At 46.5% G+C, this 14,904-nt stretch overlaps 1 protein-coding gene across 1 annotated transcript in view; it reads right to left on the bottom strand.

Moving 5' to 3' along the window:
• The window catches only part of LOC119965240 (electrogenic sodium bicarbonate cotransporter 1-like), a 133,378-nt gene that overhangs the window by 78,331 nt on the left and 40,143 nt on the right, over nucleotides 1–14,904 (bottom strand). Inside the window, exons 5-7 of the mRNA XM_038795713.1 lie at nucleotides 7,806–7,963; nucleotides 5,670–5,757; nucleotides 1,763–1,917 (exon numbers count right to left, since the gene is read on the bottom strand). Coding sequence (XP_038651641.1) covers nucleotides 1,763–1,917; nucleotides 5,670–5,757; nucleotides 7,806–7,963 — 401 coding nt within the window. The remainder of the gene's footprint in view (nucleotides 1–1,762; nucleotides 1,918–5,669; nucleotides 5,758–7,805; nucleotides 7,964–14,904) is intronic.

Genomic DNA, 14,904 nt, shown 5'->3' with positions numbered 1-14,904 from the left:
AGCAGTAGAAAGGTCGAGAGATGTGGCAGTGAGGTGGAGCGAGATGTTGTCAGTGTACATAGAAACCTGACATTATAGTTTCAAAAGATGTTGTCAAACGGCAGCAAGTAGTTAAAATAGGAGGGGTCCAAGGAAAGATCCTTTGGGTGATTCCTGAGTCATTGGTGCAGGATAGATGCGTAAACCATTGCAGCAGATGTTTTGGCTATGACGCGATAGTTGGGAATTGAGCATGGTAGCATGGTGGTTAGCATAAATGCTTCACAGCTCCAGGGTCCCAGGTTCGATTCCCGGCTGGGTCACTGTCTGTGAGGAGTCTGCACGTCCTCCCCGTGTGTGCGTGGGTTTCCTCCGGGTGCTCCGGTTTCCTCCCACAGTCCAAAGATGTGCGGGTTAGGTGGATTGGCCATGCTAAATTGCCCGTAGTGTCCTAAAAAGTAAGGTTAAGGGGGGGTTTATTGGGTTATGGGTATAGGGTGGATACGTGGGTTTGAGTAGGGTGATCATTGCTCGGCACAACATCGAGGGCTGAAGGGCCTGTTCTGTGCTGTACTGTTCTATGTTCTAAGGCAAGGGCAGTTCTATCTAGCTTGACAACAGGGCTTTGGAGGAGGATGGTATGGTCAACTGTGTGAGGCAGCAGTTTGCAAGGACCGAGATGTCAAGGGAAATGATCTGCGGGTCAAGATTTGTTTTGCATACCACAATAGCTACAGAATCATTAGAAAAGAGCTGAAACCAAAACAATATATGAATTGGTTTAAAACTGAAGAGGCATGAAAAATAGTAAATATTCTGAATGAACATATATCCTCTAGGTATTTACAAAGGAATTTTTAAAATGAGATGGAATGTAATAAAGAAAGATGCAAAAGGACATATTATATATTGCCTTTCATGGATTTAGAATGTCCCAAATCAGTTCACAGCTAATGAAGTACTTTTACATTATAGTTCCTGTTATAATGTGAGGTGATGTAGCAGCACATGCTTCAGGGTCCAACAAACTGCAGTGATATAAACAACCAGATTTTCTGTTTTACTGAAGTTGGTAAGAGGGATAAATATTCGGCAGGGTACGGGGAGAAAATGCATGCTGAAGCACTCTCAAACGCGACTCACTACGCTGGACTGAGGTTTAAACCCACAACATTCTAAATCAGAGGCACTGCCTCTAATGGACAGCTGCCAACCTCTGGTTGGCTGGTATCCTTCAAGGGAGGGTGAAGGGGTGGGTGTAAGGAGGGTCAGGATTTCCATTCACAGGGTCCTGTACTCCAGGGAAGGCTGACTGCTACTCAGTTAGGTGCCTGATTGGTACTTAATACAATGAGTCCTCCCCAAAGGAGGTGATGTGGGGCTCTGGCCAGCTCTCTCGCCACAAGAGAGCCCCAACCCATCATCTGGATTCAATTCTACTCAACAGGTACATCCTCCTCAATGCTACTTTTCAGACTTTTTCTCTCTAGGAAGCACAATGGAAGAACAGCTTTAAGAAATTACCTATACACTTATCTCAACTTTCCCATCAGAGGATTCAAGAGATAAAAAATAATGCCCTTTAGAAAGAAAATATTTATCCTCAGATAAGGCACTACCTCATATTATTTTTGTGGAATCTCTAGCAGCCTGAGCACGTACAACAGGTGGAATACTTTCAACAATCCAGAAAGCTGTAATTACCCTGCTTGCTTGGTGGATTTATTCTGTTGTATGGGGTGGACAAAAACAATGACATAAAATCAATTTACTCAACGCTTACCGCTTGTGCAATGATGGAAGAATCTTAGGAGGTGCTATCCGTAAAGTGGGATCCCACTTCCCTGGAGGTAGCACAGTTACCTCATCAAGGAACTTATCAATTCCAGCTAGTAGGTCTTCTCTCAATTTTGCCTTAAATGCCACAATATGGAATAACTGCAAAATAATACTGTGTAAGTTAATCAACTAATTAAAAAGAATGAATAATTCATTACAAAGTAAATGACAACTATAAATATAGTTTTACTTAAAATTTATTTGCAGGATCAAATAAATCCATAGAATCCCGACTGTGCAGAAAGGAATGCCGTTGTGCTCATCGAGTCTGCACCGACCCTCCGAAAGAGCACTTTACCTCGGCCCACTCCCCCACCCTATCCTCATGACCTCCTGACCCTCCGAAAGAGCACTCTGCCTCTGCCCACTCCCCTATCCTATCCTAATAACCTCCTGACCCTCCGAAAGAGCACTCTGCCTCTGCCCACTCCCCCACCCTATCCCCATAACCTTACCGACCCTCCGAAAGAGCACTCTACCTCGGCCCACTCCCCTACCCTATCCTAATAACCTCCTGACCCTCCGAAAGAGCACTCTGCCTCTGCCCACTCCCCCACCCTATCCTCATAACCTTACCGACCCTCCGAAAGAGCACTCTCCCTCGGCCCACTCCCCCACCCTATCCTCATGACCTCCTGACCCTCCGAAAGAGCACTCTACCTCGGCCCACTCCCCCACCCTATCCTCATAACCTTACCGACCCTCCGAAAGAGCACTCTACCTCGGCCCACTCCCCCACCCTATCCTCATAACCTTACCGACCCTCCGAAAGAGCACTCTGCCTCGGCCCACTCCCCCACCCTATCCTAATAACCTCCTGACCCTCCGAAAGAGCACTCTCCCTCGGCCCACTCCCCCACCCTATCCTCATGACCTCCCGACCCTCCGAAAGAGCACTCTGCCTCGGCCCACTCCCCCACCCTATCCTCATGACCTCACCGACCCTCTGAAAGAGCACTCTCCCTCGGCCCACTCCCCCACCCTATCCTTATAACCTCCCGACCCTCCGAAAGAGCACTCTCCCTCGGCCCACTCCCCCACCCTATCCTCATAACCTGTGCATTGCTCATGGGTAATCCACCTAACCTACACATCTTTGGACAGTGGGAGGAAACCAAAGCAGACATGGGGAGACTGTGGAAACTCCACTCAAACAGTCACCCAAGGCTGGATTCAAACCTGGGTCCCTGATGCAGTGTAGGCAGCAGTGCGAACCACAGTGCTACCTGTCTGTGTGGAGTTTTCACATTCTCCCCATGTTTGCATGGGTTTTCTCTGGGTGTTCCAGTTTCCTCCCACAGTCCAAAAATGTGCAGTTGGGTGGTTTGGCCACGCTTGAATTGCCCGTGTAGGTAGGGTGCTCTTTGAGGGTTAGTGCAAACTTGTTGAGCTGAATGGCCTCCTTCTGCATTGTAGGATTCTATAATTCATCATGCCTCAATATTCGCTCCGAAGATTAGAAAATACTTTCATGATTCAGAAATTGTAAAAGATCAATTCCAGAAGTACAATTCAATAGGAAAACCTATATGACCAGAAAATGCTAACATGGAAATTGTTGCCAAAATAACTGTGTGTTTCACGTGTATTCTGTTTCTGGTGTATAAATTATCCACAACTTGCGGCAGGGCAGAGATACCTTGTGAATTGTGAATGGCCACAAGCTGAGATTTGTGCCACTTTGCAATTAGCCTCACCTATACAACAGCTCACCCTCAACCTTCCCATGAGTTTCATGAAGTTACTGCATTTGTACATTAACTGCCTATTAAGCTCGCCACAGAAAGTTAAGGCTGGTAATTTATCATTTTAATAGTCTGAATTGACAATCAACTTATTCACCCCAGAAAGAACAATTTAAATTATGAAGTCTCATTCCTACAGGTACTAAACTGTTGTTAGAAACAAGTTTTAATTGAAGTTCTGTTCCTTCTTTTCCATTCTCCCTCTTACCCCTCTCTCTCTCTTAATCGAATGTTTTATCTTTATTTTTATTTTTATACCTGATTTGACTTTGCTTCATCCCCTCAAGTCAGCCTTCTTCACTGTTCCTCTGTTTCTTTCTCAACCTTCAAATATCATTGATTAAGGAGACACAGGGCATGATTCTTCCAAAAGGTTTCTTAGAGTGGTAGCGAGCGGGAATGGCCACGGGCTTCCTGGCGCTCAGCTCGGCAAAACTACCACCGGAATACAACTTTAATTGGTCCACTTAAGGAGGCCCCACAGGTGTCACGCTGCAAATGAAGGCTCGCCAGCCGATTCACCAGAACCGCGATAGCCAGCCCCCCATTAACAAGACAGAACAGCACATACACTGCTCTTGCACAGTCAACCCCACTCAGCTCACAGCCATGGTGCCAAGACACAGCCCCACAATTCAAGAATGCAGATCTGGGAGGTTCCTAGAGACAGTTGAAGCCAGCAGGGATGTCCTGTTCCCCCGGGGGTCCTGGAAGGTAAGCCACAGAGCACCTGGGATGAATCAGAGAACTTACAGTGCAGAAGGAGGCCATTCAGCCCATTGAGTCAGCGTGGGCCTTGGCAAGAGCACCCTACATAAGACCACGCCTCCACCTGATCCCAATAACTGGACCTAAACTTTAGTTCACTAAAGTGTAATTTAGTATGGCCACTCCTCCTAGCCTGCACATCTTTGGGAGGAAACCGGAGCACCCAAAGGAAAACCCACCCAGACACAGGGTGAAAATACAAATTTCACACAAAAGGGCTAGCGGCCATTAACCCGGGCAGCATCACGAGGAGGACTGGCATCCAATGCCACAAGAAGGCCAACGGCCTACTCCGGGTCAGCATGGATGAGTTGGCACTGGACCCCCCCCCCCACCAACGAGACTGCACCTGGCACCGCCCCAGCCCATCACCGTGCCCAGGTACACCCATGCCGTCTATGCTGCCCCCCACCCCCGCTGAACCACATGTGTGGCTAATGATGCCCTCTCAGGTGGCCCATAACTGTCAGGGGTGGGTCCAGATTGGCGGCGGGATGCCGGACATCAGAATCCTCACCACCTCCAAGGAACAGGCCCCGGGGGTTACAGGGGTAGCCAAGGACAGAGCAGTCACCAATGTGGAGGTTTGGCACACACTGGGCCCCACCCAGATGGATGTCACATGTGAGTAGCTATTGCCTTACTGAATGACGCATCCCTCCCACTGACCACATGTCCGTTCTCCAGCAGGACCTCCAGCTGACGGCGACGGCTCATCTGGGGTTGCCCCGCCCCTTGCCTCCCAGGCGAACACCTCGGAGGAGACCTCCGAGGATGCCATCACAGATGCATCACAGCTATCATCCCACCCTCCACCAGTGCAGAGACACACACCTCGGTGAGCGACGTCAGTGGTCAGGCTTCTGGGGCACTTTCTGGAATTGGGCACTTTAAAATTAAAAACAAATTCTCAACTTTGTGTCACCTGCGAATTTGGAGACATTTTGTTCCCTCATTCAAATCTTTTCCCCAATTAAAGGGCAACTTAGCGTGGCCAGTCCACCTACCCTGCACATCTTTGGGTTGTGGGGGTGAGACCCACACAAACATGGGGAGAATGTGCAAAATCCACACAGACTGTGGTCCAGATCAAACCCGGGTCCTCAGCGCCGTGAGGCAGAAGTGCTAACCACTGTGCCACCGTGCCGCCCTATCCCTCCTTTTTTAAGTTAATATTGCCTTAAATGTTTTTCACTTGCTTGTCTATTGTCGTATACATTTACACATTTCTTATCCAGTTTTAATGCCATGTGAGATAACGTGTACATTTGTCACAGTTCTTGTACAGTTAACAAGTTCCACCAAAATATTTAATTTTATAATTGATTCCTGTCTTGCCTCATCTGTGAGCAGAGTTGCAACAGCTCTCCCAATCTGATGATAAGCTATGGCCTTGGCCTTTGGCCCGAGAAGAATGAACAGAAACCTGAAAGAGAAAGATAAAGATATTTCTGGGTAGAACAGTTCTAGAGTAATATACTTTGCTTTAGGGTAGACTCTGTGAGGCCTTGAACACAGCCAGCGTGTATTGGAATGTCAGATATATGTTCCCTGCATTATTAGGGTCTCAAAATTTACTCATCAACTAATAAATATATTAGAATTTAACAAAAATTATTTAAAATATACTTAAATGTTAAATGCATGAATCATAGAAAGTAGAGAACAGAAAGTAACTTATTTTTATTCTTTCATGGGATGTGTGCTCGCTGGCAGGGCCTGCATTTGTTACCCACCTCTAATTATCCTTCAACTGAGTGGCTTGCTAGGCTATTTCAGGGGCAGCTAAGATTCAACAACATTGCAGTGGTTTTGGAGTCACATATAGGTCAGACCATGCAAGGATGGCAGATTTCCTTTCCTAAAGAACATTGTGAACCAGTTTTTGTTTACAACAATTGTTGATAGTTTCATGGTAACCATTACCAAGACTAGATTTATATTCCACTCTGCCACCATCTCTCCCCAATTCATTGTGATAGAATTAAATCAAGGTATTTTCCAGGAGAGTACTTGGGCGGGATTCTCCCCTAACCGGCGGAGCGGGCTGCAGCGGCGCCGAGGAGTGGCGTGAACCACTCTGGCGTCGGGCCACCCGGAAGGTGCAAAATCCTCCGCCGGCCAGTGGAAGTTGCGCATGCGCGGGAACGCCAGTGTGTGCTGGCGTGATCCCAGCGCATGCGGAGGGGGGTGCCGTGTCCGCGCCGGCCAGGGCGGAGGTTGACAGCGGCTGGCGTGGAGGGAAAGACTGCCCCCACGGCACAGGCCCGCCTGCGGATCGGTGGGCCCCGATCGCGGGCCAGGCCACTGTGGGGACACCCCCCAGGGATAGATCCTCCCTGAGGACCCCGCAGAGCCAGGTCCCACCGGTTCGTACCTGGTTTGATTTACGCTGGCGGGACAGGCCGGAAACGGGCGGCTGCTCGGCCCATTGCGGCCCATCACGCCAGTGACCGGAGAATTTGGCAGCCGGCGTCGGGGCGGGATTCATGCCGCCCGCGCGCGCCCCCCCCTCCCCCCAGCGATTCTCCATAGATGTCGGAGAATCCCGCCCCTGCTCTTTATCCCAGATTGGGAAGTTACCGATTAAAGAATAGTGTGTTGCACGTTACAATTAGCTCCTTGAAAAATTTAACATGAATCAGCAAAATTAAATCATAAAGCTGGTGAGGATGTGATCCAATAAGAGTATGGCTTTACAATATTCTGGACATATCCTAATCTAATATATTGTTCCGAAAGATTTAAATAATTTGAAAATACAATACAAGATGTTTCTTCAACAGTAATCATATGTTGTAGCATAGCTTGATCATATTACAATAGCTAATATTTCTGGAAGTTATTGTTTGCATCATATGTGTATTTTATTGTGATATAAAAGACAGCTCAGTATGTGTAGAGAAAACGCTCTGTATAGTAGGAGGACAGAACATAGCTATGAACAGCCAAAGTCAGCAGTAGGATTCAATTTGCAGTAGAAAGTGAACAATTGCAAATCCATTTAAACATGAGCATAAAATTCATGACCTTATGTTAATAAAAGTCAAAATGATACTTGTTAAATCTGCACAGAGCACATGAGCTCCAATGGACACTAGTTATTTGTACAGATAATGTTCAATTCCAAAATGCATTTGAGCTGAAACTGGAGTGAGGTACAAAAATTAGCCCTTGTGTTCCCGAGTAAAGAGGAGAATAATTAAGACATAATTTCCATTCCTAATTGCTGCTGAAAAGTAAGCTGCTACGGGTGGCATCAGGCGGAATGATTGTTATTCCTTGTATTCAAATAGGCTTGCAACAACCACTGTGAAGACTCAAACTGGGAGAAAGCATTGAGGAAGATGTAGAGAACCATGTCGCAACGTATGTCAATGGGACTGGGTGATTTCATGAGTAATTAAAATATTTGCCACGATACATGAAGGTGAAATTAATTCTAGACAAGCTGCTATGATTCAATATCCTTACCTGGTTGGCAGTGGAATCTCTGTAAGAGCCCCTAGGATCGTAGCCTCCTTTAATCGTACAAAAGCAACAAATGGCTTATCCAAAAAATCTACTTCACCTACAAGCACATTTGTGGCTTCAGCACCCTCTGGGATCTGCTTCTTGAATTTATTATTCAGCTAAAATAATAATTTAAAAATATATCAGAAAGGTGAATTCAGCTTTGCAGAAATTATAACAGAATGCCATATTCAAATCTTATATGAATTAACTATAGACCAAAACTGAAGAAACTTATTTCCATTCCACCAATAAATCATTGGAAAATAGTTGAGCCAACAAAACCTCCTGTGTTGAACAATTAACACATTTTATGTGGCTGTGATGTGATATAGACTAGAAGACGGAGGGTTTGTGTCTGCTGTGGCTCGCTAGGTAGCTCACTTGCCCCCAAGTCAGTAAGGTTGTGCAGTTCAAGGTGCATTTCAGGGACCTGAACACAGCAATGTAGGTGGGCACTTCAGAGCTGTATTGAAGGTGTGCTGCACGATTAGCTGTCTCACAGATTAGTTATTAAGGAGGTCTCCGTTTGTCCTCACAGCTAATTGTAAAAGGTTCCATGGGCAGGATTTTCCAGTCCCTCCCACTGTGCAACTGGAAATTCCGGCAAAGACAATGAAATGAAATGAAATGAAAATCGCTTATTGTCACGAGTAGACTTCAATGAAGTTACTGTGAAACGCCCCTAGTCGCCACATTCCGGCGCCTGTCCGGGGAGGCTGGTACGGGAATCAAACCGTGCTGCTGGCCTGCTTGGTCTGCTTTAAAAGCCAGCGATTTAGCCCAGTGAGCTAAACCAGCCCCTTTTGTTACAATGGACCTTTTGCTGGTCTCCTTCTGTCCCACCCATGCCAATTCCCATGGCACACGGGACAAGAAAATCCAGGCCAATTGCACTATTTCAAAGAAGGACGGGGGAGTTCTCCCAGCTGCCTTGAACAATATTTATACTTCGTACAACACAATTAAAACAAATGATCTGGACATTAACATTCAGGTATCTGTGAGGGCTTGCTTTGCATTTCCTACATTACAACATTATTACACCTCAAAAGCATTTAATCACTAAAAAGCAGTCTGGGATGTCCAGAGATCACAAAAGGCACAATATCAACACAATTCTTATCTGGATTCTTCATCTTTGCTGATATCCACTGAAGAATGTATTGGTTTCCATGCTCTTTGGGTAAGAAAGGGCAAAAATAATCTGGAAAATTCCTTGCTCTGGATTGCAATCTGCTGCTCCCTGCAGGAAAATGTGTTTCGGTGGATTTAGGCTGAGTTTAGCATTACTCAGCTGTAACAGAAAGTTATCCAAAAATAGAATAGACTGGAGACGAATGAATAACTGTGGTGGGAAGAAGGATTCTTTCCCCCAGTCTCTTCAGGACAGTTTTCTCAGTCAGTAGCCCAACAAGGAAGCAAGTCTAACATGGTAGAATTTAGCATTCAGTTTGAGAGTGAGAAACGTAAATAAAGGTAATTTAAAAATGAATGAGGGCAGAGGTGGCTGGAGTGGACTGGGAAAGGAGTTTAGCAGTAAAGTTGGTTGACCAGCAATGGTAGACTTAATGAAAATAATTCATGACTCACAACAAAGTGAGGAAGAAGAATTATAGGAACGGGATAAATCAACCGTATTTTTAACCAAGGAAGTTAAGAATAGTATTAATAATAATAATCTTTATTGTCACAAATAGGCTTACATTAACACTGCAATAAAGTTACTGTGAAAAGATAAAACATACAATGTGACAGGTTAGTGGTAAGCCAGAGGATTGGGAAAGTTTTAAACACCAACAAAAGATGACCAAAAAAAAAGAAGGAGAAGATAAACTATGAAATGAAATGAAAAATGAAATGAAATGAAAATCACTTATTGTCACAAGTAGTCTTAAATTCTGGAAAAGTCCGAGAGGATTGGAAAACTGCCAATGTAACACTTTTCTTCAAAAAGGGAGAAAGATAAAATCAGATAAGTATTGACCGGTCATCTTAACATCTATCATTGGGAAAATGTTAGAGTCCATTGCAAAGGATGTAATAGCAGCGCATTTAGAGATACATAATTTAATCAAGCAGAGTCAGCGTGGCTTCATGAAGGGGAAATCATGCCTGACTAATTTATTAGAATTCTTTGAGGTGGTACTGAGCAACATAGATAAAGTGGAACCAGTATATATAATGCACATGGATTTCCAAAAACTGTTCGCTAAGGTACCATACAAAAGGGTCCACGGACCAAAATAATAAAAATAAAATAAATGGAAACAAAGGAAATACACAGGAAGGATCTTACAAAACTCAGAGGGCTGAGAAATGATTACCTTGTTCATATGGGGAGGGAAGGTGGCCAGAATTAGAAAGGTGCTACAACAGAGAGGTAGGCAGGCAGGGGATTTGGGTCTTCTGAACCTCATGTGTTATTACTGGGTGGCGAGTGTGGAGAAGGTACAGAGCTGGGTCAGAGGGGTTGACTTCCAGTGGGTCAGAATGGAGGAGAGTTTGTGTAGGTGGTCGGGATTGAAGGTGCTAACAACAGCCCTGCACTCGACGATCCCGGGAAAATACTCAGTGAGTCCAGTAGTAATAGCTTCATTGAGAATTTGAAGGCAGTTTCGCCAGCACGGGTTCGGGGCAGGGTCAAAGGAAATGCCGATTCGGGGGAACCATAGATTTGAGCCAGGGAAGTGCGATGGAAATTTTCGGAGATGGGAGGAGAAAGGAACTAGGACACTAAAAGATTTGTTTCTTGGGGGTCGGTTTGCAGGATTGAAGAAGCTGGGAGCCAAGTATGGGCTGGAACAGGGGGAAATATTTAGATACATGCAGGTTTGAGACTTTGCCAGAAAGGAGATACAGAGCTTCCCGGTAGAGCCGGCCTCCACATTGCTGGAGGAGATGCTGACGACAGGGGGACTGGAGAAGGGGGTAGTGTCGGCGGTTTATGGGGCTATTTTGGAAGAGGAGAAGGTACCACGGGATGGGATAGGGTATGGAGGAGGGGTTCTGGTGTGAGGTGCTCCGGAGGGTGAACGCCTCTAACTCGTGTGCGAAGGTGGTATATAGAGCACACCTCACAAGGGCGAGGATGAGCTGGCTCTTTGATCGGGTAGAAGATGCATGTGAACGTTTCAGGGGGGGCCCCGCAAACCACATTCATATGTTTTGGTCCTGTCCAAAGCTGGAGGATTACTGGAAGGAGGTTTTTAGGGTAATCTCTAAAGTGGTGCACGTGGAACTGGACCCAGGCCTCAGGAGGCCATATTCGGGGTGTCGGACCAGCCGGGGTTGGAAACGGGTGCGGGGGCAGATGTTGTAGCCTTCGCCTCATTGATCCTGTTGGGATGGGGATCACCCTCTCCACCCTGTGCCCCGATGTGGAGGGGGAACCTGCTGCAATTCTTGACTCTTGGGACAGTCAAGTTTAGGGCAGCACGGTGGTGCAGTGGTTAGTATTGCTGCCTCATGGCGCAGAGATCCTAGGTTCGATCCCGGCTCTGGGTCACTGTCCATGTGGAATTTGCACATTCTCCCCGTGTTTGCGTGGGTTTTGCCCCAAAGATGTGCAGGCTAGGTGGATTGGCCATGCTAAATTGTCCCTTAATTAGAAAAAATGAATTGGGTGCTCTAAATTTATTTTTAAAAAGGGAAAGTCAGATTTGAACTGAGGGGAAGGATGGAGGGGTTCTACAATTCATAGCATTATTCGTTATGCACTTTCGAGAATTGGATTACACCGAACATTGAGGGGGGAGTCTGGGAGGGTTGAGGGGAGCGGGACTGTATGTGTTAATGGTGACTACGGGTGATTCCCGATTCCTTTTTGTTATTTGTTTATGTTAACATGCGGGCTGCTGTTTGGGGGTTTAGTGGGAGGATGGGATTGTTGTTATTGATATGGGGATTGACATTGCATTCGTTACTGATTATTGTTTAATTGTTGAGTGTAAATTTAGGAGAAAATGTGAAAAAGGAGGAGAATAAAAATATTTTAAAAAAAGAATCAGTGGGCTGGATTTTCAGTCTGGAATTGGGAACCTGCAGTTGGTACTGTAGCCATGCTGGCCACGCAAAATGGACACTGAGCCAAACTAAAATGGAAGGCAGCAGGGAAAGCCTGTTTAGTAAGAACAGACAGCCTGCTCTCAACTAATTAGCATTTTGCAAACAGCAAACCAGTTTCTGGCCAGGTGCAGATCTCCAGCCAAAGGTGTTAATGGCAAAGCGCTTAACATCCTGATGAGGCAGCCCAGATCCAGACACAAACAATGGCAACATTTCCATCTCAATGTAGCAGTTAATTGGTGGAGTAGACAGGATGGCACCAGAGTAACAAATATCGAAACCACCCCCCCCAACATCGAGGAAAGCCCCGCATTGGAGGATTTCGAAGGTAGCCGTTTGGAAACGTTCCAATCGGTACCGAAAGGTAGAGCCCGCCTAGAAGGGGGCAAGGACTTTAGAGAGGGGTATAAAAGCAAATCCCCCACAGAGCCCCTGTCTGTTAAACCCGTGCTCCGGCTCTGACTGACATCTTGCATCCTGACTCCAGCCGTTGAGCACCAGCCGCCGAAACCGTAAGTTCAACGCTCGCTACGCGATCCAAGCCCACTAGACTCCCAAGTACCAGAACGCTTGCTGAAGGCTGCAGTGCCAGACCAGGACGAAGGCCTCGTTCTCTGACCTTGCCTGTTCCTGTTAGATAAGTATTCTGTTCGCTTAAGTTTAGTTATAGCTTAGTCTCTTAGTGTGTGCATGAGTATTTATTATAACTGTATAATAAATATTGATCGTTTGAACTTTACTAATTGGTGTATCGTCTTTATTACTTTGAACTTGACCTTGGAATACTTGTGACGTTGCCTATACGGCAACTGGCGACTCCAGAGCTAAATAATTACATAGAACAGAGCCTAGCAGTGTTAAGCACACGTCGAACTCGGAGGCGTGTTAATACACTCCAATAAACGCGTTTTACGCCCATAGTAAAACGTGCAACATTTAGTGGCGACTCTGGTGGGATCCTGTTGTAAGTGGAAACACCACAGTGTCCAGGACCCTGAAATTTGAATTAGAACTCCAAATTGCAGAGAAAGAAAGAGATCACAAGTATTCAAGGTGTTCAAAATAATAAGCGAAATTCGGAAGTGTGTTTAGTGCATGCGTACTAACAGGGCTGTAAGGTAAAACTGAAAGCTTTTTGTTGCGACAAACTTTCGGTAGTTTTGTGATCGGAAAATAGCGTAAGCCAGGGGTGGGCAAACTACGGCCCGCGGGCCGCATGCGGCCCGCCAAAGGTATTTCTGCGGCCCACCAAGTCATTATAAAAAAAAAAAAAAATTTTTTTTAAGGTTAATGGGGGGGGGGGCTGTTGGGTTACTTACTGGTATAGGGTGGATACGTTGACTTGAGTAGGGTGATCATTGCTCGGCACAACGTCGAGGGCCGAAGGGCCTGTTCTGTGCTGTACTGTTCTATGTTCTATATGAGGCGCCCAGAATCATAACCGGGTGAAGTAATTATTTTACTTAATATACTATGCGGCCCTTCGTGAATTGTGAATTTCTGAATGTGGCCCTTGCACGGAAAAGTTTGCCCACCCCTGGCGTAAGCCGTACCCTTTTCTCGAAACACCACCCCAGCAACCCCCTGTTCCAAATTATAAAAAGAGAGTCAGAGGAAATGGCCATGCAGGCAATGGAACGTCTGATGGATCCAGCAAAGTTTGTGGTCGCAGCGACCAGCAGCAGTAGCAGAGTAGGCCAGTGTCCCACGTGGGAGCTGGAACTCCGCAAATATCTGCAGGGAAAGGGATGGCCCCTTTGGAAAGAGTTTTGTGCAAATGAGGAGACAGGTCCCGGGAGTATAGGTCATACTTGGTGGGAGAACCTCTCTCAAATACACAAAAAGAATTTAGGTAAAGCACGCAAGCCGATGGCGATTGTGTCCTGTTTGGCACAGTTGCGAGGCGCAGAGGAGGTCATCAGGACGCTCCGGGCAGATTTAGAGGAAAGGAACCGAATGAGTAAGGTCGATGTCAGGGACATCGAGAAAGAAAACCTGGAATTAAAAGGGAAGTTGGCAGAGAAGGATAGAGAGGTGGATGATGCCAAGAGGGCTCACCAGTCTTGTCTAGCTCATCTGAACAGTTCCCAGACCCAGTATGAGAAAGCCTATCAGGACGTGCAACGTGCCGTTCTGATAAGACAGGAATCGGAAAAGCAGGTGGAGGCATTGCAGAGGCAATGTTCCGATCTCAAAGCAGCTTTGAGAGCACTCCATGCTGCAACGACCGAACAAAGACAAAGCACAGTTGACCACGCGAAATGCAGGAAACAGATTGCGGAACTGCAATCTCTGCTTTCGGTGCAGAATGGCTTCCAAAGCACCTTTGGAGCACAGTTAGATGGAGAAAACGCCCCAGATTGGCAGGAATTAAGCGAGACAGCGCAGCGTTATGTTCAGGGAACATGTGCGCCAGCAGCTCAGCAGAAACGACAGGCACCCCAACCCCCCACAGCTCAGACCATAACCGCACCCATGAATCCCGTAACCACACAGAGAAAAGCCGAATCAGAAGGCGCCCCAGACATAACTTACACCACCCCTTTAACAGTAACCCAGCTAAGGGACGCTTGTGAAAAGATCACTCCGTTCCTCCCCACCGCAGACCCCCACCAGTTTTTCGCTAAAGTAAAACAGCAGGCTACCATGTACGGCCTGGATGAGAGGGAGCAGGTTAAGCTCACCGTGCTGAGTTTAGACCAGAGTGTAGTGGCAGCCCTCCCCGACCCACAGAACGTGGCAGGAGGCAGCCTAGAGGAGATGCACACCGCCATTTTAGATGCCATCGGGTACAATAGAGGTGACCCCGTAGAAGGATTGAATAAGTGCAGGCAGAAAAGATCCGAACACCCCACAGCATTCGCAGGAAGGCTGTGGATTCACTTCAATGCAGTTTTCGGTGACTTAAATAGGGCGCATTTGAACCAGGAAAATATGGTCAAATGGACGCGCACCATCATTTCCCATGCCACAGAAGCAGGACAGAATGTCT

The sequence above is a fragment of the Scyliorhinus canicula genome, chromosome 4 (genome assembly GCF_902713615.1).
Source record: "Scyliorhinus canicula chromosome 4, sScyCan1.1, whole genome shotgun sequence".
NCBI lineage: Eukaryota > Metazoa > Chordata > Chondrichthyes > Carcharhiniformes > Scyliorhinidae > Scyliorhinus > Scyliorhinus canicula.
Note: the sequence above shows the minus strand (reverse complement) of the source record. Positions and strands in the feature narration are given on the sequence as shown.